Below are 26,518 nucleotides of genomic sequence, written 5' to 3' on the forward strand. Positions count from 1 at the left end.
AAAAGCATCCAAAGAAGCCCTAGGGTAGGACCCTCTGCCAAGGAAGAGTAGGAAGGCACAACACCTGGTAGTTTTGGCAAAGTGGTGTTGGGCCTCAAGGCAGGGTCAGGGGTCATGGGGGAAGGAGGGCAGGTCCAGGGCCTTTTCTGCTGATGCTCAGAAAATCATGGATGAATTGGCACGCCAATCCTAAGGGAATCAGCACGCCTGACGATTACTTTCTGTAAAGTTAAACGCCAACAGGACTCAGGTGACTTTTCACTTAATAACTAATTGATAAATCAGCAAACTCTTGCTTTTTTTTTATACACTAGAAGACCATTAGTTAATTCGCTTTTTAACTGGTTAGTTCACTGGTGCAAGTACAGGCCCCACACCATTGCTTTCCCTCATGTCAGGACACTGTGCGGTCTGAGCCACGTGGAAACCAGGTGGGACTATCCCTGTCAGCCAGGAAGCATCTTCCTGCCACGGGGCACAGGGGCCTGAAACCATCTCAGAGTTCCTGGGAGATGCTCAGCTCTCCAGATAGGAGAAGAGGCTTTGTCTGTTTTATATCAACAACCTGAAATAAAACAACAGTGTTCCACAGAAAGTTCTACCCAACAAATCCTTAAGACGCAGTCTCTGAAGCCCTTGGGGGTTGATTTTGACATCAAGGTCTTACTTAAGTTTTATTTATTTATTTATTTATTTATTTTTTTGGCCAGGGTTGGGTTTGAACCCACCACCTCCGGCATATGGGGTCTGCACCCTACCCTTTTGAGCCACAGGTGCCACCCATTAGCTAGGTTTTATTATCCAGAAAACATGATGCCTAGATCCCCTCCATGGCTACAGGTTGGATAGAGGTAGCCATGGAGGAGTTGACATGGCTGCCTCTGTCAACCCCTCCATGGCTACATCTCTTGAAAAGTATGACATGGGTAAGCAACAGTGGGGGTGATTCTTGCACATTCAAGGGGCTGGTGTGACCACTTACCCACAGGGGGAGTCCTCTTTCAATTCTGTGCAAGTGGACGGCCACAAAGCATATTTTTTCTTGTCCACTTAGGCTGAGGCTATGAAAAATGCCAACGACTTATCGGAAACTATTCCATCACCCTTGAGGAGTCTACAGTCTTGGGAGAAAGTCCATGTCTCCATGGGGAGACAGCGCTAGGGCGCTTACGAAAGGTCAAGGCATGTCCTGGGGTGGTGACAGTGTGTCATGTGTGCATATGCACTTGCAGCCCAAGCTCTCTGCATGTGCCCCCCAGACGAGCACAATTCAGGAGCGATTATCCACTGTTTCACAATGTCCACTGTTTGCCCTGACACCCAGCAAAGGCAGCCCTCACACCTACATGATTTGTTAGAGACACTCTAGGGTATGGTTCTGGTTTTGCTTTTTTAATTTTTTATTAGTAGTCTCTAACATGTAAAGACCAGGAGATTTCACACAAAAACTGTCTCCCTTGTAAATGGGAGACAGCTGACATCCCAGGCTCACATCTTCACAATGAAGCAACACGCAGCCAGAGCTGGGTAGTGACAACCCCCGTTAGTTACAGTCTGTGCTTAGGAGTTCGCTACAGACTCCACCATTCCCTAATGCCTCACACTCAGGCTGCTTCCCTCTTTCAGGTTACCTGTCTGGGCCCTGTAGATGCTTGAATTTGTAGCCTCTGTGTGATAGACTGAATAATGGCCCACAAAGGATCTGATTCCTGGAATCCTATCACTTTATATGATAAAAGGGACTTTGCAGAAGGAATTAGGTTAGGGATCTTGAGGTAGGGACATTATCTTGGATTTTCCACATGAACCCTAAATGCTATCAGGAGTGTTCTCATAAGAGACAGAGAGAGACTTAAATATGAAAGAGAAAACAGCAAAGGAACAACAGAAGTAGCAAACAACCCAGTCATTTTTACTCTCAAATTAATTTGAAATTAAAAAAAAAAAAGAAGTAGAGACTAGGATTATAGCCATAACCTAAGATTGCCAGCAGCCACTAGGAGCTGATGCTCCCTTAGAGACTCCAAAAGGCAGCAGCTCTCTGACGCCTTAATTTTAGTGCCCTAAAACCATTTCAGACATCTGGCATCCACATCTGCAGGAGAATAAGTTACTATTGTTTTAGCCTCTAAACTAGTTGGTCATTACGGCCCAGGGAGGAAGCTAATTTAATATACCCTGGCAATAAATGAATTCAACAAAATGCCCTGAGCACACAGACTAGAGTGGGCAGGTGCTACCCCCAAGCAGCCTGTACCTAGTAGGAGAAAATAAATGATAATGGCCTGGAGCACAGGCAGAACAGGGGATGGCTGAGTCCCCAGCAATTCTGGGGACATACCTGAGGAACTTCTAACCCCGGATGGCAGCTTCCAGAGGGAGCTGTTTTCCAGGTCTGTATACATCCACCTTGTTGAGCAATGAAACTCCTCTAAGGCCTTGAGGATGCTGAGGCCATGGGGCCTGGTGTGTGTGCAAGGGGTGGGTGGGAGCAGGGCGGCTCCAAGGAGGGCGGGGGCTCCTTACCTGGCGTGCTGGATGAACTGGGTGGCCTTGTCAGCATACTTCTGTGCAAGGTCATTCAGGTTCACTGGCTGTTCCACGATGCTGAGGTTTTCGTAGAGAGGAAGGGCAACATCAGTGTAACAGTCTCTCTCGAGGTTCCTGGGTGTGGACACTAAAGTTATTCATTTCCACAACCTGAGTAGTTATGAAGTAGAACAAAATGTTTTCAGGCAAAGGCGCATGTAACTACAAAATGCTTAACAGCCGGGTCCCAAATGATTTTGCCACTCAGCCATTGTCACCAAGTGTAAAGCCAACATATATCACTCTCTTCCATACACTTTGAATAGATATTTATGCTTCTAGGACAAGCTGGTCCCTCTGTAAGGCTCACACAGACTTTTGTGAACAGGGGACATTATGACTCCCATTTTGCAGGTAGAGAAACTGTGGCCTCAACAGCCTAGTTAATTTCCAGCAGAGTCTTGTAGCTAATCAGTAACCCCTCTGCCGGCTTCCTCCACTGTCCAACCTGAATGTTGGTCTCTGTGTATGGTGTGCACCACTGGACATTTCCCTGAGTCTGACAACAGGACAGGGGGCCTGGGACAATTTTAATTTTCAACCATGTTTGGGGACTTGGGAGGAACTTGAGTGGTTGGAGGAAAAACATGGGAACGAAACCAATAATATATTCTGGGAAAAAACAAACTCCAACTTTGATCTTACAGATGAAAATGAATCAAGCCATGGCTGGCCCATCCATGCGACTGAATGGTTACTCTGATTGCTGTCGTGGGCAAGTTAGCTAAGCTTCCAGAGCTTGAGTTTCCTTCTCTGCAACATGGGGTGGCTCATGCCCTCTGTATAGGGGTATCAGAGGTCTCAAGGAGATAAGGTGCATTCCACATTGCTCTGTATTTTAGGAATTCAGTAAAAACTTGAGCTCTCAGCTCTGGACACCACAAAGAACCAGGAGAGAAGCTGAGAGGAGCAGAGACAGAAGGGAGTGACAGAAGGCTCCTGGGGCAGGAAAAATTATCCTACTATGGCAGGAAAGAACCGGTGAAGAAATCAGAACTCCTCACCACACCTGCGTGCTCACACACTCCATTACAGAACACAGAAGATAAGGTCAGATTGGGTAGATAATTGCCAAGGAGCACAATTTTTTTAAAAGAGAAAAGGCATTATCACCATGCTGGGCATTGCAACGATAACCCCACATTTGTGTTGAGCTTTTGATTATGTAATTACAACTCCACCATCATTTCCATTCTCTCCTTTTATTCCCCCTTAAGCCAACTTTTTACTTTCTACTTGATTTTAACACAGATTACAAAGAGATTGGCTGGCATATGTCATCCTTTGATATGGCCAGGGGTGATTACAGGTGTGCTGGCCAGTCCACCGCTGGTGAGGAGGCCAATGACACGCTCTCAAACCTTGCTTCTCATGCTGTGACCTGCACACAAACCATGTGGGCATCTTGCTAAAATGCAGGCCTCAAGATAGGGTCTGGATTTCTGCATTTCGAGTTTCATTCTGTTGCCCCAGCTGGAAGGCAGTGGTATGATCATAGCTTGCTTCAGCCTAGAGTTCTGGGGCACGAGCAATGCTCCTGCCTCAGCCTCCTGAGTAGTGAAAGGCTGGACTTCAGGCTGTGCTAACACACCCAGCTAATTTTTTTTCTCCCCAAAAGAAAAAAGACAAATCTGCCTAGACAGATCTTGAACTTCTGAGTTCAAGCAATCCTCTCACCCTGGCCTTCCAAAGTGCTGGGATTACAGCAGTGAGCCACTGTGCCCAGCTCGAGAATTTCTCCATTTCTAACAGGTAATACTCACGGTGCTAGTTGAATCACCACACTTTAAGTAGCAAACAGAGAGGACGTGGGCTCTGGACTCAGAAAGACCCAGATTGGAATGTGCGTTTCTACCGCTTACCAGTAAAAGTCCATTCCTAGCTCTTACCAATTTTGGTGTGACCTGGGCAAAAAAAAACCTTCCTTCCCTGTATAATCAGGTACATATCTGCTTCACACAATGGTCAGGTGGATTATAGATAGGTACAAGTGAGTGCCTAGAATGTGAAACTTTCTCAATCAACAGATACTATCATAAGAACTACTGTGCTGTTATTGAGTCAGCTGAGACTCACCAATCCCAAGGGGCTCAGACACCTGCAGCTTTAGAAATAACCACGGTGCCACGGGGGAGCTTTGGGGGTTTGTGCCACTCTATAATCTGAGTAAAGCTTATCTTCTTTTCTGATCATAAATGCACTGCAGGCCCATTCAAAATATTTAGGAAATTTAGTGAGAGAGAAGAAAATGGAAACCATTAGTCCCGCAACCAGAGTGAGCCCTGGATAACATTTTAGCACATCTCCTTTGAGTTCTTCTCTACAGGGCTACAGAGATGTGGGTCCAGATGTGGTTAAGATTCTACTGCTGGTGACTTGCTTCCTGCCTTTTTCACTTACTGTTAGATCATGAGCATTTTCCCACTTCATGGAATATGTTTTCAAAACATCCTGTTTAGCGCCTGCGCAGCATTCCAACGTCAAAATGCTGGCTTTCTTGTCCGGAGGTGAGAAAGAAGCCCAGAAAGAACACTGTGCACTTTCTCTCTCTCTCTCTCTCTCTCTCTCTGTCCCTCCTTATGTCCAGCGCCTGGGCCAGGTGAGTGGACCAGGCACAGATCCAGCAGGCAGAGGAAGAGGGAGGCCTCCCCCTTCACACCCTCCCCCCGCAGCGTGAGACCTTGGCAGCACAAGGCACCCCTCCAGCTGAGCTAAATAATCCTAGGAACCTGGAAAATTCCAGTAAGAGAATTCTGCGGCCCTCATCTTTGCTGAAAGTTTTCTTGTACTCCATGCAAATAATGTGTTTAAATTTGGACTGAGCGTCCCCTGTCTCTACTCTCCCCTATCTGCTGTCGTGACAGACTACAGCCTTAGGTCTTCACTTTGTTCGGGAGCCCATGGGAAATGCATTGCACAGTGTTACCTTGGTGGTCCGGCGCTCTGTGGACAGGCTGGACAAGGAGGGTGGTTGTAGCCCGGGGTATCAGTACAGCCCATATCGTGGCTATACGGGATTCCAAAATAGTAATCAAAACCTGGAAAAGAGGGATTTGGTTAGCACCCCCACGCAGCTACACTCCTGTGCCCGTCCTCTTATGCCCATGGCAAAAATTTAATTTCCTATGATTTAATATCACAGTGCTATGCAGTGAGTAATTAAAAGAGGATTGGATTAATATCCCTTTGTAGTATGCACAGAAAATCACTTTGCTGTGTTCTGGCTGTAAAACTAGATTTGCGGAACATCTTGTGATTCGAATGAACCCAGGTTGGGAGGGAGTAGAGAGAATTACTGAACGCCTAACATCCTTGGTGGAATTATAGGCACATTCAGTATTTGACCAAAAAACTACTCCCTGTATGACACTTTACGGGGAAAAAGAATAAATTCTGCCCTCGAGGACCTTCTGTCTGAAGGGAAAGGAAAACACACACATTAACTCATGAGACGTGGATTTGCCAACAAGAGGGATCGCAGGATCTTGGGGTCTCAGAGGCTTTGCCTGGGATTCCCTGCTTTGTGTCTCTCACGGGTAAAACTGCATTAGTTCCCAGCCCAGTTTGGGCATGAAGTTTCCTGCAGAATTTCCCTAACTCCTCACTGCATGCACCTATTACACTCCTCCATTCCGTCCTGCCCCTGGGAGATGCAACCTGCAGTCTGCCGGTCATCAGACACTCTCTGTGCCCCCTGAGTTAGGTTCTTCCCCATCAGTGATGCACTCCTGAGTCAGGACATTAGCTCTCTGTCAAACCAATATGGGGTGTGTATGTAGCACAACTTGTAAATGTCTGTTGTATTGAAAAGAACTTTTTTGATACCTCTACACTACCCTGGTTTGTACAAACAGATTTGGATACCCCTGAGATCAATGGCATAGCCCTAAAATGTTACTGCATTTAGTATCAGGATGAGCCTCGACCAGAGGCACCAAACTTTTTCTGTAAAAGACCAAACAATAAATGTTTTACATCTCACAGGCACCAGACAGTCTCTGTTGAGGTTACTCAATGCTGTTGTTGTGATGCAAAAGCACCCAGGGACCACATGTACACAAATCAGCACGGCTGTTTTCTAATAAAACTTTATTTATAAAAACAGGTGATAAACTGAATTTGGCCTACAAGGTCTATACCAACTCCAGGTCTAGACCACAGGTGTCCTGAGATCCAGAGTTAGAAAGAAGTCTCATGTGTACAGGATCCCTCATCAGAAGGGAGCAGGAGGAGGCTGGATACATATTAAAGGGAGAACCAGGTGAGTGCATGAGGCATGGTCCAGGGCATGTTTGAAAGGGAGGCCATGATGCTGATGGGGAACCAGGACAGTGCACCACAGAGGGGGGACAGGAGGCAGGAGGAGATAGGAGTGTACTTGATGGTGAGCAGCAAGGAACCTCAGAGCCTCCATGCCACAGGCTTTTGGGGACTGTCTGGTCAAAGGACAGCTGATACAGAGGAAGATCTCTCTCTTCCACTCCCCGTGCCCACGGCAGACACCACAACTCCATCATTGGCCCACAGGACCCAGTCTCAGGATGCCCCAGCCCAGGACTGTAGGGATACTCACTTCAAGGTGCCAACACCCTGATCGAGCCCAACCCCTCAGTCAAATGAGAGAACTGAAAACCAAGGAGGAAATAAGTTTGGGAGATATTTTTAGTTTATGGGAAAGCTAAGTCTTCACTGCTCCCATCTGCCATTTTTTTTACAAAGCATGCATGGAAAATGCCGTGAACACCCTCCTGGGGCACAAGGGAGAAGGAAGAAGGAGAAAGAGCCAGGAAAGGTGAGAGTTGAAGAGGACACAGCCACCAGCCAGTAGGGGCCCTGCTGCAGGCCAGCTCCACGTGAGTTCTCCAAAGTCATTCACCAAATGCAAAAACTTTCAGATGCAAACCTGCTCCCAGGTCTAGGGCAGAGCACTGTGGTCCTTTTCTATGGAGGTAAGGAGAGATATCAGAGAAGGGGAGAAGTCTGCAAAATGGTCTGAGAGTCATGTTAAAGGAAAAGGCTGCCCATTTGCTTATTAAATGGCTAGAGAGGAAGGGGATTGTCTTGTAGGGCCAGGGCCAAGGCAGAAGCCACAGTTGAGATCACGGCAAACGGCTTTGAAGGGAAAATCCATGCATTCCCAGGTGAAGCGGGAAAGGTCAGAGAAAGAGCAGTGCCACAAACAACAGCTCTGAGAGACCATCAGTAAATAATTCAGTGACTCGGACGTTTGGAGAATCCATCTTTCAGCAAACTGATTTTCAGAGAATTGGCTTTGGCAGCTTGATCTTGGCCTATTTCCCCAAGGCCAGAGGGTGAGAAATCGCAGGAAGCAAAAGCTGCAGGAAGAGGCCAAGAGGCAGCATCTCCTGTTTGGGTCCACGGCCTTGTTTCCTGCTTCAGCGAACCCACCAGGCAGTTTTTATCGTCTTCCCAGATTAGCCATGACTGGGCCTCCTAGGGGGGCGGAATGTTCCCTGGGGTGTAAAGAAGGGGAAACAGAGAGCAAACTGATGGGTCTGAAGTGGGGTAGCCACAGGGGCTGCCAGGCAGGCAGGGGGCCAGGGAAGGTGCTGCAAGGGGTGGGGGGGAAGTGCAAGTCCAGGTGAGCCCTGGCTCCCCAAAGGCACCATGTAACCTTGTGAACAAAGATATCCTCACCCAGGGACAAGATGGCTTAACTGTTAGTGGAGTCCTTTTCCACCCAGATCTTTACTTTCTGTTTCCCAGGTAACAAATCTATAAAAGAATTCTTACCACGGAAGTTGGGATGATAAGAGCTGTGGTGCCCAAGATGCCATTTGCCTGTAGAAAAACAAGAGAAAGATTTTCAGAAAAATCCTCAACCAAACCCTCGAAGGAGCCGATCACACACTCAGTTCTCCATGGGCTTTGCCCTGTGCCCAGGACAAGCAAAGACAGGCTGCAAAGGCAGTGGGGGCGGAACCGAAGCCGTGCTCTCTGGGGCCAAGAGGGAGTCCACAGGAACACAAAGCAAGGACAACTCCAGACCTACACAGGAAACCTACAGTGAAAGGGGGAGCCGGGAACCCAGAGAAGCCAGCAGGCTGAGTGCTGGCCCTGCAAGGGCCACCAGGACTCTGCACAGCCCCTCAAACCCTCCAATCTGCCCTCCTGCGCTGGGCCTACAAAGGCGCTGGGTGGCCCAGGGTGCAGGTGCACCACCCTGCAGAGTCTCAGAAATGCCGGCTTCCTGCCCAGTTTCATCAGCTTCCTCTCTGGCAACATCAGCAGCCACAGTTAAAGCACCGAGACACCTATGGGGCAGCAAATGAGGAAACTCCGATGTCCCGCTGCCCCTGCTCTGTAAACGGGTTCAGTCTAGGGGAATAATAGGGCAATGTGCAGCAAGAGCTCTGACGATGTCAGAACTCTCTGATCTGTGCATTCCACTGTGAGGGGCAGACCCCAGGGAGATTACTCCCCAAGGTGAGGGGCAAAGAAAAGAATGTAGAACCAAGATCAAAACAGCAGCAGCATGAAACCACACAAAGGAGAGAAATTAATGGCAGCCATAGGAGTATGTCTAAGTAAATTGTTGGAAGGGGCCTCAATAAAATATTACCAAGCTAGCTTTTAAAGACAAATGCATTAAAAAAAAAAAAAAGGCAAATGCATATGGCAAAAATTAACAATTAGTGAACCTGGTTGAAGCATATACCGAGGTATGACAATTAACTTCATGAACTCATCCTAAAAAACAGTGCTATACACTTCATTCCTGATTATCACTACAGTCACCTTTGAAGTAGCCCCTTGTGAAGCTATGCACTAATGCCAGCATCCAGTCTACCCATCAAAGCAATTTTAGAACTCTTTTTCTGGAATGACTATCAGAGCTATTATCATACAGCACACAAAATTATGCAGCAACAATAATGAACACCACTCAGCAAGACACTGCCACACATCAACGTGAACATAGCTGTCAGACCCTGATATACCAAGGTCATGAAACCTTCCTTACAGAGTTGTTTGTACAGTGCTGCCAGTGTAAGTGCATGGGGGCAAGTTCATGAACTTAATTGTCAGACTTCGCATGACAATAACTCTGCTGGCCATTATTTCCTCCTTACAACTGCTCTATAGGTTTTAGGGAAAAAAACTTGTTAAAAAATTGAGGGAAATAAATATTCAATGGAAGTGCAAAACAATATTGAAATTATAAATTTTTTTAATTATAAAAATGATAATAAATAGGTAAAATCATATTACATGTAAATGTAAAATAATGTGAAGGGAAAAACCAGGAGAGCCAGAGGTATGTACACAACTAGGTAAAAACAAAAACAAGACCAAGATTAGAAGCAAAGTATGAGTGTTATCAATGGACTCGCTATTCCTTTGGTGGGTTTTTAATTTCTCCTGTAAGTACACTTCAGTTCATAATTTCAACAATGCTTAAATATCCTGCCCAGGACTTGCAAAAGATGCCATGAGTAGTGAGTAGAGATGAGGGGGTGGCAGCAAAACATAGTTGACCTGCCACCAGACGCTCACTGGGAGTTTAAAGGCAGTTGAGGGGTGATGAGATCAAATCTGACTCCAGGAGAAGCCAGCCCCTCTCCTGCCTCAGCTTAAGGCTGGTGGACCTGGGACCAAATCCTTCCTGGCTGCGAGGTTTAAATGGATACATGTCACTGGTCTAGCAAGGGTAGGCAGCCCACAGGGGAGCGTCACCAATGGTGTCTTAGTGCTCATGTTATTTACATTAATTATACCTCTGGGTATGGAGAGAAAGGGATTGGAAAGGGAGAAGGGATGGACCTTAATTGGTCTCTCCTCCTCTTGCCCTTCTGAGGTAAGGTAAAAGGATGTCCAGGCTCTTTGATAAGTGAGAGATGCCAGCCCTAGGTTTGGGTGGAGTAACCTCCTACAGGTGAACATGTGTGCACCAGGCACCCAGGACAGGCCCACAGGAACCCTCAGTTTCTGCCTGTCTGTCTCCAGCACACTCTCCCTTACCTCTCCCTGGATGGTAGAAAGAGGTGGGGATCCCAAGGGACACGGCTCTTTGAGAGTTAGATTAACAAGCACAGGCAGCTGAGGATGCTGTTGGGACTACTGGGTCATGTTGGCCCCGGGAGGGGAGAATGGCAGTGAAACGCAGCCTGGGGCAAGGCTGGGGCCAGGTGCACCTATCTAGGTCCCACCTCCACCTGCTCCAGGTTAGGCAACATTGAGCAATCGCCCCACACCTGAAAATCAGTTCCCTCAGCAGTATGACCAAAGAAATAATAATCTCAGTGCAAACAAATAACCCAGTGCCTGGTACACAGTAAATGCTGAGTAAGAGGTGCCTTAAAAAAAACCAATTTAAAGGGACAGGAAGTCACTGGACAGGGTGGCAGACACTGCTGGTCTCCTATCCAATACTGTGTCCCCATTTATCCTGCTAATGCAACTGTGGTTTTGTTCGGGGGTGGGAGGATCACCGTGTCCAAGTCTAAGTCAATCACTATAACCCTGTCCCCAGTTTCTCAGCCCTGGGGCACATGGAGAGGTGGCCACGAGACCCAGCTCCCGCCAAGAAGTACCATTCTGCTGGGGCTGGAGGAGTGTCTGAGGAAAGATTTGCTCTCCTATAAAAGTGAATAAACAAGGCCGGTAGGGCCTCTAATCTCTTCTTCCTTCCTTGAGCCAAGTCATAGTGACGGGCATGAAGTTGGTACGTGGCAGCCAGGAGGACGCAGGCTCAGAGATGAACACTGATGTGCTAAGGATGAAAAGACGGGAAGCACCTTGCTGCTGGTGGCATCTTTGAGCAGCCAAGCTAATGAAAGCAACCACTTACACTGAAGCTTGTTTTAGTGGGAGGAAAACAGGCCCATATATGTTTTAACCCACTCTCAGGTCTTTTCAGTGACTAAGGGCGTCCCTAACTTACACAGCAAAAAATGTGCAAGGAAGCAGATAAGAACAGACAAGGTGGCCGCATGTGGGTCCGGAGTTACCTATCATCCCAGTGACATAGCCGGCCTGCTGCAGCACCTCTGCCAGGGTGGTCTCATTGAGCGGCAGGCCCCCCACAGAGGTGACTGCAAAGTTGTGCGTGACTCCATTGCGAAGGCCCAGCCGACCGGTGAGCAAGGAGGCTCGGGAGGGCGAGCAGGTGGAGGCAGCTGCGTGGAAATCCACAAACCTGTGTGCAAAGGAGAGCGGTCGGTTTGAGTTTGTTCAGAGGGGCAGAAATCTTAGAAATAGGCGGGGTGGGGGAAAGTGGTCAGGACCTCGACAACCACAGGAAGCCAAATAAAGAGAAAAGGCAATGACCCCTCAGTTCCTGGGGTTCTAGGGCTGAAGAAGAACAAAGAAAGAAAATGAAATCCGGAGAGGGAAGGCGACTAGTCCAAGGTCGCTCATTCAAACTGATTTAATCCAACAGATTCAGACATCCTCTTTATTCACATATTCCATATTTCAAATTTGCCTACTCACTAAGCGTATGTTTTAATCCTGTCTTAATCCCGTGATCAAAGCAGGAGGCCCTTTCGAGTCGTTCACAGGTTCAGGCAGGCCTGCAAAAAACGGTGAGTCACTCTGGTGTGCACGTTCCCGGCTGAGGTCGCACATGACCTTCTTTCTGCCTTCTGGTTTCAGCTCTCTTACTGTAAACAAGTGTCCCTCTCACGGCCTATCTATGCTGAGGGTTTTGTGTTTTTGTGCTTCTGACTGGTGATTTCACTGTGCACACGGCCCCCAGGTCCCCAGCTGAAGTGCTATGTAATGTTTTTCAGCACAAGGAGGCCGTGGCGTCCCTCACTGAGGAATGCGTCAAGCTGCTGTTGGCTGTGACAATAATGAATCAAAAATATATCAGAGAAGGTGTCTTTGACCAGAAACACACAGCAAATACAGTGATGTCTTGGTCAGTGGATGAAAATTTTGTGACCAGAGGCCTGTAGGAACCTAACCCTATATTTCCTCTAGGAACAAAGGTTCAGGATTCACTAATTCAGCATACACAGTGACTTTATAAATCACAGCTATTGGCAGTAACAAGAATTGACTGGATCTATTGATGTGCTCCCAACTAATGGGCACAATGTAAGGGTGTATGACACACCTCCTAGGTGCAGGACACAACCACAACAGGGACTTTTTCTAACAAATGCAAACACTGTAACCTAATCGTTTATACCCTCATATTAACCTGAAATTTTAAAAAAAAAGAGTTGACTGAATCTATTACGTAGTACTGGATTCTCGGCCCTAAATATAAAAGAAGTTAGGCATAGTCCTGCCTTCAAGGAATGTGCAGCCTCATTGAGAAGATAGACACGAGCAAATTCAAGTAATAATAATATACAACAGTATGTGATTAAGACTCCCCATAAGTGACAGAGCCATAGGAAATGGAGACCGGGAATATTCCAGTATCAAGACACAAAGAAGTTGTGAAAGTCCCAGCAGCAGAGAAGCCTGCACAGTGGGAGGAGCAGGATTGAGATCAGAATCTAAAAGATGGGGCTGCTACGTACACCTTGAAAATCAGAAGGACAGGCGCTGCCAGTGGGGGAACAGCAAGATATTTTAATCTTTGCAAAAGTTAACCCTGGAAAGCTACCCCAGAAGCTAATAAAAAACAGTTTCCCACAAGGCGTGGGAGAATCAGAGTGTGGGAGAGCAGGCAACAAGAGTCTCTGGGATATGTACAATTCGATTTTTGCACAATGCAAATGTTTGATATCGTCAAAAAGTAAAATTACATCATGAAGGAAAAATAAGCAGACCCTCTAATATAATTCAACACTGAAACAAATGAATACAAGTCTATAACAAACTCTTAATGCGACCACACAGAGAAAAGGATCATCTCAAGCAGCACAGTATTCTGGCTGTACATCCTTACTGGGATATATAATACAAAGGCAAAAAGAATTGCAAAGAAAGCTTAAATTCTACTCAGTAGCTGTATCGTGGGTAGCAATACTGACATCGGGGCTTTGAAACTAGTATATGTATATGGTCAAATAAAGCAAATAAGTAACAATATTAATGTTCCTAAGAGAGAACCAAGATTTTCGCAGTAAGAGGTAAGGATATGAAAGAAGTTAGGAGCTGGGTGTGTGGCTCACACCCACAGCCCCAGCTACTCAGGAGGCTCAGGTTTGAGCCCAGAAGTTCAAGGCTTCAGTGAGCTATGATGGCACCACCACACCTGGCTAACCGAGCAAGACCCAGTCTCTACAAAAATAAATAAATAAAGGGCGGCGCCTGTGGCTCAGTGAGTAGGGTGCCAGCCCCATATGCTGGGGGTGGCAGGTTCAAGCCTGGCCCTGGCCAAAACTGCTAAAACAAAAAAATTAATGAAAAATAAATAAAATAAAAAGTTAAGAAAAAACCTATAATGTTAAAGTTAATTAAAGTTTCATTATGAACTCATGATTTAGAAAAAAATATTTATTTCCTAGCTACCACACACTGCACAGGCCTAGATCAGCGGTTCTCAACCTGTGCATCAAACAACCCTCTCACAAGGGTCGCCTAAATACATCTCGTATATCAGATATTTACATTACAATTCATAACAGTAGCAAAATTACAGTTATGAAGTAGCAATGAAAATAATTTTATGGTTGGAGGTCACCACAACATGAGGAACTGTATTAAAGGGTCGTGGCATCAGGAAGGTTGAGAACCACTGGCCTAGAAGCACTCCCACTCCCATAGCAACGAGCACACCCACACCCTGATCTTTCTTTTAAACACCATCCTGCTCTAAATGGAATTGGATCTCCTTGGGGAAATAGCTAATTCCAGGTTTAGGGTAGGAGAACTATCAGGGGAGTCTGGGGATCTTGTGCCAGAAAGCAAAGACCTAGGAACCAGCTTGCCGGGGCTCCTGCTGGCCAAATTTGGGATAATTCAGGCATCAAAAAGAATACTTAACGGTAATTGATGGTAAACCATGAATAAATAAAAATCCATGAGTCCATACTGACATTCAAATGAAGTCCTTTGCCACCATCAAAGTAGAACATTATACCAACTCCCCCACCTGAAAAATTCATAATTAAAGCCAAAGGATTAAACATCTATCCCGACGTGACTGATCCCTAGTTGTTGCTGGGTGATGAGGGCAGCAAGCCTGTGCAGAAGGATGGCAGCCAGCACTCGTGCATGGGAGGGAAGGCGGCTTTAGGGAAGAGCCATTTTTGCAAATCTCCCCCATCTAATAACCAGTAGATGCATTGGGAGTGGATGTTCACACTGTCACCCTGGGGTCACTCCTACATCAGACAGGCTAATAATGGTTGCCCTGACCTTGTGTGTCTCCCGATGGGATGCAACATGAAGTTTATAAAATCAAGGATTCTTGCCAAAAGCATTTAACCTGAATCTAATCAAATCTCCGAACCTAATTTCCAGGTTTACAGGAAATACAGCTCGCAGAAGAACAAATTAAATGACACCACAAGGAAATAATTTAACAAACCAACATCTGAATATTCTACAAGGCAACTGGGCCCGTGGCTCCAAAAAGTCAGTATCACAGAACGAGAAGGGATCGGGTGTGAGTGATATGTACATGAAAGATTAAATATGCAAAATCAGAGGCAAAGCATGATCCTTGAGGGGCGCCCAGGTCAAATAAACTAACACCACATTCGATCTCTGGGCTTGGGGGCAATTTTTCTTTTTAAAGGAAAGAAATAAGAAAGAACAAAGAGCAAAGGCAGGAATCCACTCTGCTGCTCTGTAGACTTCATCGCCTCCAGGGCAACACCTCTGCAGAGGCCACCAGTGGAAAATATATTCTTATTGTCACTAAGACCATAAATACAAGCAAAAACAACAAAATGTTAACAACGGATGAGTATACTGGTGCTTTTTTTTTTTTTTAACATTCTTTTAATTTTCCTTTATGTCTGAAATTTTTAATATTAAAAAGTTTTTTAAATGATGGAGGACTAGAATCTAGAATGAACTAGGCAGTGACCGCAGGGCTGGCTGGTGGCCCCACTAGAGCAGGAGGAGGGAAGTAAGCAAGACATCCCCAAACCCTGTTGGCACCCAGGCTGCTGAGGGGCTTAGCAGGCAAGCTCAGCCAGCACTCTGGGCAGGAAGGGACACCTGAGATGGGAGGACAGGGGCTGGCCCATAGCACCAGGGGTTAAAACGTGAGGTTTAAAACAAACTCCACCTGGATTGACATCACTTGCACAGCCTCTCTCTGGCCACCAGGACCACCAGTGAACGAAAATTCTGTGAATTTCTAAAGTGTTCACATCCTTCAGAGGCAGCCCATGGAGATGCCCCCAGCCTGGTTACAGTGAGCAGGACCCAGAGCCCCTGACCTTGACATGACCTTGCTCTCTGCAGAGGTGATGGCCTTGGATGGTAATCAGGTCTGCAGAGCAACAGAATGGATACATATGCTCTTCCTTTCTTTTCTTGTTTCTTTCCTTAAAAAAAAAAAAAAAAATTTATACTCAAGCCCAGAGATCATAAGGCAAAGTCATTTTAAAATCTTACAGACTAATTACCATAGGATCCAGCAATTCCACTCCTAGAAATTACCCAAAAGGAACTGAAATCCGTTACTCAGTTAAATATGAGGTCTGACATTCAATTTCGAGAACTCATCCTAGAAAAAGTGCTATACACTTCGTTGCTGAATATCACGATGGCCACCTTCAAAGTCCTCCCCTTGGGAAAGTATACACTGACACCTGCGCCTATCCACCCTTTAAGGCAATTTTGGAACTCTTTCTAGAATGGCCATCAGAGCTGTCATCGTACAAGGTCTGACAATTAAGTTCTCGAACACATTCTAGAAAAAGTGCTACATACATTGCTGAGTGTCACTATGGTCACCTTTGAAGTATTTCCTTTAGCCATCTGGGGATGGTAGTGATATTCAGCAATGAGGCATGCAGCACTTTTTCTAGGATAAGATCATGAACTTAATTGTCAGACTTCATAAATACACACCTGTTCACAGCAGCACTATTCACAATAGCCAAAAGGTGGACCTAGCACAAACGCCCCTTGCCAGATGAATGGGCAAGCAGACTGTGGTATGCCCATACAATGGAGCACTGCTTGGCAATGAAAAGGAACCAAATATTGATACTTCCTTCATGAGAGAGGAACCCTGAAAACATCATAATGAGTGAGAGAAGCCCGACACTACAGGCCGTTTATTGTAGGATTCCATTGGCATGAAAGATCCAGAAGGGACAAATCCACAGAGACAGAGAGCAGACTGGTGGACGTCAGAGGCTAGAGGGCAGGGCAGGGGGGAGTAAGGCTTAGTGGGTGCAGGCTTTTCTTTTGGGGTGATGACAATGTTTTGAAACTAGATAGAGGTGGTGGTTGTATAACATTATGAATATACAACATGCCACTGAGCTGTTAAGAGTTTGGGCAATTTAAAATGGTTTATTTTATATTATGTAAATACCACCTTAATTAAAGGGAACCTCTCAGAAAGGGGCCAGGACCTGTTAATCTGGGTCTCAGGAGGTCTCCAAATGAGAAAGTTATTTATTTATAACCAAAGGGTCATTTATCACTTCATTCACTTATTCCGAAAATATTTACTGAGCAGCAGCGACGAGGGCAGCACCTGTGACTGATGCCAACAGTCTCAGTCCTCACTGACCTTACGGTTTCACTTTCAGACAGAAGTCCAGGAGGCCACTGTCATCCTACTACTAACAGTCACCATGTGCTATGAACACAACACCTTACATGTGCAAACTCACATAACCTCACAGCAGCCCTAGGACGTGCTGTTACAAGGATTCCCATTATATGAGATGAGGAAACTGAGGCAGGGAGGTCATAGGCCTCGCCTCACTCTGCTGTAAGTGGCACAGCCTCAATTTGTACCCAGGCACGTTGCTGCCGTCCACATTCCCAGCCTTAGTACTATGCAGACAGGTACCCCAGGGTACAACTTTGACCTTGGGCCTGATTCCAAATCCTACACATGTGCCATTAAACCATGTTGCCCCCACTGGGAAGACCAGAAGCTTGTCTCAAAAGTTGAAGGGAGAAGGGTCAAGGTGGCTCACACCTATAAACTTAGGGAGTCTGAGATAAGGGGATTATTTGAGGCCAGGAGTTTGAGACCAGGTGAGGTGGTACATACTTGTATTTGCAGCTACTCAGGACACTAAGGCCGGAGGATCACCTGAGCCCGAGACCTCAAAGGTTATAGGCAGCTGACTACCACACTCCTGCCTGGGCAGCAGAGCAAGACGTTGTCTAAGGAAGAAAACAAAAAGTACAATGGAAGGGACAGGGGAGACTCGCCCACTGCACCAGTCTTGGGGGTAGGAGAACCCCGAGAGACAAAATGATGCCTTACAGTGGAGATGAAAACGTGCACCGTCCTCAGGCACAGCGTAAAGGAGGGGAGACTAAGGCACAGGCGTTAGAAGGGGCCTCCAGGCTTAACCAAAGACTGGTGTGAGTCACACACACACACTCAAAAACACAAGTGTACACAACACCCACATGCACACACACACCTCCAAATGCAGCTCAGTGTGAATTGAGGGAAGTCCTCATTAACTGGCCATGGAAAACCCCTTGATATAAAACGATGAGACACTGGAATGATCTACTCAGGAAAGCCAGTTTTTTAAGGATTTTATGCCTTGAAAACTTTCAAGAGAAAAACCAGGTTCCGGAACACCTGGGGGTTTTCCTGGGAGGCAGGAAGTTGCCCCGACAGTGAGGTCCCTGGACCAAGCCTTGCAGTGGTGCCAGGAAAGCAGTTTCCACTCGGTCTCTGCAGCACCAGGCACCCACCCAGGGTCAGATCCTGCAGACAGCTCCCTGCTTCCGCAGACCTCCCTCCCTCCCCTCCAGGAGACCTGTCTCATCCTCCTCTTGCCTCTTGCAACCCCTTTTCTGTCCCTGTGGGTGGTCTTCCCTTGTCCTCTGAGATGCAGGAGCTCCCCAGGTCCCAGGTCCCCAGGTCTCCTCCCTCCCTCCTCCCTCCCAGCCCTCTTCCTTCTCTTAGTCCACTCACACCTCTGGGAAGTCTCAACAGCCTAAACTAAAGCCTAAAAGCTGGGAAGTCCCAAATCTGTATTCCTGGCTCAGACTTAATGCAGAGACCATCTTCGCTCCAGCCCCCTTTCCTGGACAGCTCTCCCTGGCACCTTGCACACAATAATCCAGAGTTGCCTTCACTGCCATCAGCCCTAAAACTTGCTTCCCCCCTGCTGTCCTGCTGAGCAGCGCCATGGCCCCATGGCCCTGCAGAGAACCCACAAGGCCCGCCCACACTCTTCACTCGGCAAACTCTCCACTCCAAACTATTCACCAAGTCTGCCCATTCTGCCTCCTCAGTAGCTCCGGCATTTGTCCTTCTTTGCCACCCATTGTCACTGCCTCCAGAGAGATCCTTAGGAATTAGAGTCAAAATGGCTACAAGAGCCTGGTCTTTCTGCCACCTCCCATAACCCCCACCCCCACCCCCACTAATAGAAATGCCTTTCTATGGTGCAAATCTGATCACATCAATCCCTTGGTGTAACTATGATCTGCCTCAGCCAGCTGTCCAAGACGTGTCTGCCCCGGCCCCTCCAAACCTTCCTTAGCCCCTGCCCCTGCCCCTGCCAACAACATCCTATATTACTCCCCTCCCACTCTGTGCTTTGAAAATACTGCGTCCTCCACCGGGAATGCCCCACTCCCCACTACCCCACCTTACATTGATTGACGAATCCCAGTTGTCTTCAAGGCCTAGTTCAAATGCACAGAAGCATCTGTGACCTCTTCCCTGGCTCTCTCCCACCCTACTGCAGCCCCCCATTTTTTGCATGGAATCGCCCCACACACATACTTCTGCATGTAATTATGTGTCCTTTGGCACATTCCACACTCAACTATAATTCTTTGTTTTCACATCAGGAATTAAAGATGGTCACAAATTCTTCCACTGAGAGACAGGTTCCTTGTCCCCTCCCCCTGAAATCTGGGTGGCTTCTGAGACAGCTTTGACCAACAGGATAATGTGGATGTCAATGGCACTGCACCAGCTTCCAGGCTCAGGCCGGACAAGACTGGCATCCTCCACTTCCTTTCCTAAAGCACTCTGGGAGCTGCCATACAAGAATTGAGACCACCTGGAGGCCCCCATGCTGGAGACGCGTCTGGGGGTGCTCTCCAGTGACCCCAGCTGAGGCCGTCCCCATCATGACACCAGCCATGCAAACAAGGCCACCCCAGACCTCCCAGACTGACCATCTGCTGAATTCCAAGGACCAACCTTAGTCAACACAACACAGAAAAAAGAATTGCCCAACCAAGGAGTGCCTGAATTCCTCACCACAAAATCATGAGCTCTAAATAAAATGGTTGCTGTTTCACGCGAAGGTTGGAGGTGGTCTGTTGTTTAACAATATACAACCAGAACAATGTGTGTCTCTCTCACCAGCCAACACCTTGTTCACTATTAAGTGCCCAGCACAGCACAAAACGGGTGCCACCAAATGAGACCTGATCAGATGATGCCACTACCTGCTTTGCTTCTGTACAACATAACAAGTCTTGCTAAAGAGACCCGGGCCTCGGTCTCAGAAGACGAGTTAATTTTTTGGCACTGTTTTTCAAGATCACAAAAAGCAAAGAAGGGGGCATGATTTGGAGGGGGGGGGGGCGGCAGTGAAATCACATGGTAAGATCCCAGAGCTTCCCAACTGAAAGTCTACCCGGGCCCTGAAGCCACACTGTCGGAAACAGGCTACAAGTCCTTCCATGTGACAAAAAGACAGGAGGGAAGGCGTGAGCACCACCCTCACAGGGCTTGCCTGGCCCTCCCTCCAGAACCTTAGGGAGCTCCAGGGCTTCCAGCTCTGGCTACAACCACCCCTGCCAGCTCTCCCTTCAGCCTGTCTTCCCTCAGTCACTGGGTGCCTGGGGTAAAATCTCCCAGGCACAGGGTCCTTTAAATCTCCCTAGCAGCCACACATAGTGGGACCATAGGGGCAAAACTCTGGAGCAAAATCCATAGTCCTGGACGTCAATATTGTCAGAAGTCATTAACGGCCATCCTTAGAATTCCAAACCGAGCTCTACCCATCACTCACACCTTTGCTCCCAAAACAAACATTCATCTCTACTTAGCCTTTTCTGTTCTCTTCCTCCCGAGATAAAAGCTCAAGGACCTTCCTACTTCACACTCCTAAATGGTCCTCACAGTAATTCCTGTTACATCACAGCTGATGTCTGGGAAACACTTGCTATTCCAGGCGCTGTACCAAGCACTTCACATATAGTCAGTCAAAAGCATCTGTTGCCCTTGGATTCATTCTGGTTTGAATCTGTACTTCTGCACCAGCTGGCCCAAGCTTACTGGTGTCGTCTCCTCATCCACCATAGCAGAACCAGCTGCACAATTTGCTGGGCTCAGTGCAAAACCAAAATGCAGGGCCCTTGATTTAAGAACCACTAAACAGTTTAAGATGGTAAGAGCAGAGCATTCAACCAAGCACAGGGTCCAAGGATGGGGCTCTGTGTAAGTGCCTGGGCCAGGGTAGGAAGAGAATAGTAGCATTAGCTCTGTCTTTTAAGCCACCTCTTAAGCCCACTGGGTTTCCAGAGCCGGGAAAGAAATACCTGAGAGAAACCCAGAGGTTGCTCCCGGGTGGTACAGCCGTTTCCTTTGCCAGTCAGTCCCGCAAATTTATCTGGGTCTTCTTTAGATTTTTCACTGCATACCTGCTCCTCCCCAAGCAACCTCCCCTGTCTCAGCAAATAGCACCACCTCCCTCCATTTACTCCAGTCAGTAACTCTCTCTCCCTCCTCCCTCTCTGTAGGTAAACTATCAGCATGTCCTATCAACTCTGCTTCCAAATACATCCAGAATCTACCCACTTCTCTCCAGCTACCTCATGTCCTAATCCAAGCTGCCATCAGCTTGCACCCAGCCCACTTGCCACCATCTCTGCATTGTCTCCCCAGGCCCACATGTAACCCTGGGATGCACACCATTCACTCCACAGTCTGGAGCTGAACAGTGCATGGTCGGCCCAGCTGTAGGTGGCAGTCCTCATCCCCCCACTTAACGATTCTTGCCCCCTATCCACCTCCCCTCATTTACATGGGGTAGTTGAAGTCATCTTAAAAAATGTTTTATCACCTAACATCAGACCCTGGCTGCAAACACCCTAATACAGCAGTTCTCAACCTGTGGGTCATGATCCACAGGAATTGTATTAAAGGGTCGAGGCATTAGGAAGGTTGAGAACCACTGCTCTAATGGGTTATCACTGCATTCAAAGTAAATCCAAAGTCACCACAGTCTATGGGCCTTCAGCAGAGTTTCCCAGCTAGGGAGCTGGAGCACACAGATAGGCCCAAATGGAGTCTGGGCTTTCTGAGATAGTTCCCTCCTCAGACCCTGGGGCAACTGAGTAGGACCTGGGGCAACCGGTGGCATCCGGGCCATTGTATGCTGGCTCTGCTGGTGTCCTGCCCAACTCCAAGGAAAGCAAACCCCATATGGCACAACGTGGAGAGAGTGCCAGGCTGGCCATCTCCACTGCCAGTGGGCTTGGTGGAGGTTCTTGGAAAGAGGCACAAATTTCATTAGTTTCTGTGAGTGACATGACAGGTAAGGAGGGAACTCCCTTTCCTGGTGACCTGGACTCCGCGTGGCATCAACCCCTGCTCCCCAGGCTCTGTCCCCTCCAGCCACCCTGTTTGAGTTGCTGTTCCTAGAACACCCACAGCTGGTTCCTGCCTCAGGCCCTCTGCGAGCTCCCTGCTCTGAACACTCACCCTGGTCTCAGGCCCCTACTTGTCACCTAGGTCTCCATGCACATTTCACCTCCTGGGGAGGTCCTTACTGACCCAGTCACTTTCCCCACATCATCCCTGCTGCATGTTGTCCCTAGCCCTCACTGGATCTGACTTCTTGTTTAGGGATTTGTTTCCTTAAGTGCTCCCTTATCTAGGTGGGAGTTCACAAGAGCACAGGTATATCTGCCACCAGGGCCCTAGGCCAGGACTCCAGACCTAGGGAAAACTGTTTCTCTTGCTCTCTGCAGCTCCGGCCCTGCACTCTACCTGGATAGACCTGCTTCTTCTGGACTGGTAGGACAGCCATAGCCTGCACTGACACTGGCTGGCCCAACTGGGTTCTCTGCAGAAAGCAAGACTTAATCTCTCCAGCGGCGAGAAATGTAGGCAGGAAGACACCATTCGACGGCCTGCCCTTTGCAAGTCTCTGCACATCGCCTGGCATGGGATGAGCTCTCCACCTACCAGCTGCTGATTTAATACAACCAACCACAACAGAGCTGTGGGGGGCGTTCCCGTCGTTCCCATCAAAGAGTTTATACTCTAGCTTGAAAGTGTAAAAACTTACGTGGATACTAAGATAAAATAACCAAGAAATACAAAGGAAGTGCTGTGGGAGACAGAATAACAGGAGGGTTAAAAGTACAGATGGATGAACTTGTGTCCAAACACGACCCCAACTCTCTCCAATGTGACACAAGGCAGGTGACTTGATCTCCACCTCAGTATTCCCATCTGCAAAATGGGCACAGTCAGGCCTCCCTTTGCAGGTTGAAGATTCAGTGACACAATGCATAAACCAATTTTCAGAGCACCTGGCACAGAGTAGATTTCTAAAATTCATGGTAGTTCATGTGCTGACTGCCATCAAGGTTGAATGGGGAGAAGAGAACATTCCAGTGTGGTAGAGGACTGATAAAAAAGCAGGGCATGTGTGGGTGGCACTCGAGGTGAGTTGAGTGGCACGTGGCTGCAGTGGGTACTACATCACCTTCGTGGACACATGTAGGATGCCTGTCACCGCAGCCTTAGCAGGCACCATACCGAGCTCTGCGTCCCTCCCTCCAAAATCTTGTGTCCACCTACTCCCTGTCAACCAGGCTAGAGACTGAGGCATCGTCTTTGAATCTCTTTGCCACTTCCTGCTTCCTTCAGCTCCCCATTCCCAGTGATGCCACATGGATCAACACACCCGAGTGGTGGTCCCTCACACCCACGTGCCGCCCTCTAACCCACGTCAGCACACCCATCCATCACACCATCCCCCAGCCCCACGTCTTTGTCACTATTACCCACCATGCTCTGGCTCAACCCATCTCTGCAGCCTTCTGAGCCACTGCTGCCTGCTGTGGGTTGGACTGTGACCCCCAAAAAGATATGCTGAAGTCTTAAAGCCCTATACCTTAGAATGTGACCTTGTTTGGAAACAGGGTCATTGCAGAGGCAATCTTAAGTTGAGACCATCCTGGAGTGGAGCTGGTCCTCGTCCAGTATGACTGGTGCCCTATGCAGAGAACAATGCTACGTGAAGATGCAGGGACGCACTGGGTAAGGCAGCCTCACGAGGATAGAGGCAGAGATCAACGTTGTGCTGCCACAAGCCAAGGAACACTTGAGGCCACCGGAAACTAGAATAGGAAAGGAAGGAACTTCTCCCAGAGCTTTGGAGAGAGCATGGCTCTGCCAATACCTTGATCTTGGCCTTGCACCCTCTAACACTGAGAAAGAATAAAACTTGGTTGTCAAAAGCCACTCACTTTGTGCCACAGCGTTACGGCAGCCCCAGGAAATGAGCACACGACCCTGTAAGTCCCCAGGGTCCAACCCATGGAGACTCCTGTTCCTGGAGCATCTCGAATCCCTCCCTCCCCCACACCGCACCCAACTCTCCAGTTCAACACCTCTGCTCTGAGCATCTCTGCTACAGAATGCTTTACCCCTTCTTCCTGCCCTGCCAACCCCCTCCCAATCCTTAAAAACCTACTGTTGCCAAAGCCTTTCCTTATGCTCCAGGAGGGTAAGCTTGACTTTGTCTTCTAGAGCACGTGAAACTTCTTGCAGCCTTTTCATGGCCATGTAGACATTCACCTGGCACTATCTGACGCTGGCCACTGTGACCATAAGTCACATTTCACTGTGACGTATCCACTTTTTCTCCACCCACCCCTTCCACATGGCTCCTGTGGGACCGCTGGTGCCTGTTCTCTGCCCCACTATTACCCACCCCAATGTGGACCCAGGACTCTAGTGTGAGCTGATCAGAGTAGGACAGCCTTCTGTCCTCGATGCACAGGGCCACAAGCCATGACCCAAGCAGGGCTATTCAGAATCCACACTTGGGCGCTTGGCATGGTGGTTCATGCCTGTGATCCTAGCACTCTGGGAGGCTGAGGCTGGAAGATCCCTTGAGCTCAGGAGTATGAGACCAGCCTGAGCAAGAGTGAGACCCCGTCTCTACTAAAAATAGAAAAATTAGCTGGGTGTATGGTGGGTGCCTATAGTCCCAGCTGTTCGGGAGGCTGAGGCAGAAAGATCACCTGAGCCCAGGAGTTTGAGGTTGCTGTGAGCTATGATGACACCACAGCACTCCAGCCTGGGCAATGGAGTGAGACTCTGTCTCGAAAAAGAAAAACAAAAAATTAGAATTGAAACTTGGAATTTCCTGAATCAGAGAGTGAGAAATAGCTCTCCTTTTCCCTTGAATCTCAAACTACAAGAATGTTTGTCAGAGGCCACATCGCCTATCACCTAGAGGGAGCCTGAAATAATGGGCCACAGAAAAAGACTCTCCAGGGTTCAGGTCATGAGCCCAACCTGTGCACCTGCCGTTCTCAGCCTGATGGAGCTGGGTTTCTGTCACTTATCACCAGAGAATCCTGGCTATTGCCCTATAGGTGACACAATGCCTGGAATAGACAGGTGAACAAGACAAATATCTACCCTAAGTTGTTCATGGTTCAGTGAAGGAGACGGTCGATTTCAGTGTGTAAAGGGCCTGGGGACAGTAAGCACAAGATGTCCTCTAAAAGTGTACCAATGTGTGTATGTGTGTGCCGGGAAAACACTTCCCAAAAGAAGGTACATGTAAGCTGAGAAGTAAAGTTTAAAAAATAGATATTGACTTTGTTTGCTTCATAGTAACAAAAATAGCTGCCATTTTTCAAGTGGCTACCATCTTCCTCATGTTACATATGGTATTTCTGATTTTTTAAAACACCTCTAAAATGGGTATCAGGATTTCCATTCTACAGGTAAGGAAGAGGCAGAGAGAGTTTAAGTAGCTTTCCCAAGACCACATAGCAGGTGTGGTCACAGACACATCTTACACCAAGACCTGTCTAATCACAAGTCACTGTGCCATCCTGAAGACTGTAGATCCCTGCAGTTAAGAAATGACGGGACAGAATATGAAGGCTCCCAACCCAAATCACTACGCTCTTACCATAGCCTCTGAAGGAAGGCTGGCTAGAGCGGGGCTGGCCAGTCCACAGAAGGTATCACATTAACCAGGTCATCATGATATGATAGCCACTGTTCTGGCCCAGGTCCTACTGGCGCTGCTGCCAGCCCTGACAGCCTGACTCATGTCCACACAGACCACGTCAGCCCGAGAAAGACATAGGAATGCCCTGTCCCAACGGACTTACAGGGACGGGCATGGGGGACCTGCCTGTGGCACCTGGTCAACGTGTTTTCTTTCTATACACAAGTTACACGGGAAGTCAGAATCTGAAGTTTGCCTTGGTGAGTGTGGAGCTCACTAATGGGAAGAGAATTCAAATGTATCAGAGAAAAAGTCCTTTAGGTTCCCAGCCTCATTCCCACTGTGGGTTGACCTTTGACAGAGAGTCTGGGATACGCAAAGGCTACTGCACCACCATTTCTTCTCGCCTGGTGCTGAGGACTGAATAATCGTGTTCATGGCTAAATTCCTCTGTTTAGGAAGCCCTAATCCCCAGTGTGATGGTCTCAGATGTGGGGCCTGTGGAAGTTAATTAGATGAGGTTATGAGGGTAGAGTTCCCATGTTGAGACAAGTCTCTTTAGAAAAAGAAGAGAGACAAGCGGGCACTCTCTCTCCCGATCTCCTCTCTCCCTCTCTCTCTCTCTCTCTCTCTCTCTCTCTCTCTCCCATGTGAGA

General features: G+C 47.8%; 1 protein-coding gene across 2 annotated transcripts in view; it reads right to left on the reverse strand.

Annotated features, from left to right (window-relative positions):
• Positions 1–26,518, reverse strand: part of ARSG (arylsulfatase G) — a 127,539-nt gene that overhangs the window by 42,436 nt on the left and 58,585 nt on the right. For both annotated transcript variants that reach the window (XM_012803202.2, XM_023511099.1), the window contains exons 3-6: positions 11,562–11,749; positions 8,344–8,391; positions 5,516–5,627; positions 2,527–2,664 (exon numbers count right to left, since the gene is read on the reverse strand). In XM_012803202.2, the coding sequence (XP_012658656.1) occupies positions 2,527–2,664; positions 5,516–5,627; positions 8,344–8,391; positions 11,562–11,749 (486 nt within the window). The remainder of the gene's footprint in view (positions 1–2,526; positions 2,665–5,515; positions 5,628–8,343; positions 8,392–11,561; positions 11,750–26,518) is intronic.

Source organism: Otolemur garnettii, unplaced genomic scaffold (genome assembly GCF_000181295.1).
Source record: "Otolemur garnettii isolate 467f Iridium unplaced genomic scaffold, OtoGar3 scaffold00018, whole genome shotgun sequence".
In the NCBI taxonomy this organism is placed as follows: Eukaryota; Metazoa; Chordata; class Mammalia; order Primates; family Galagidae; genus Otolemur; species Otolemur garnettii.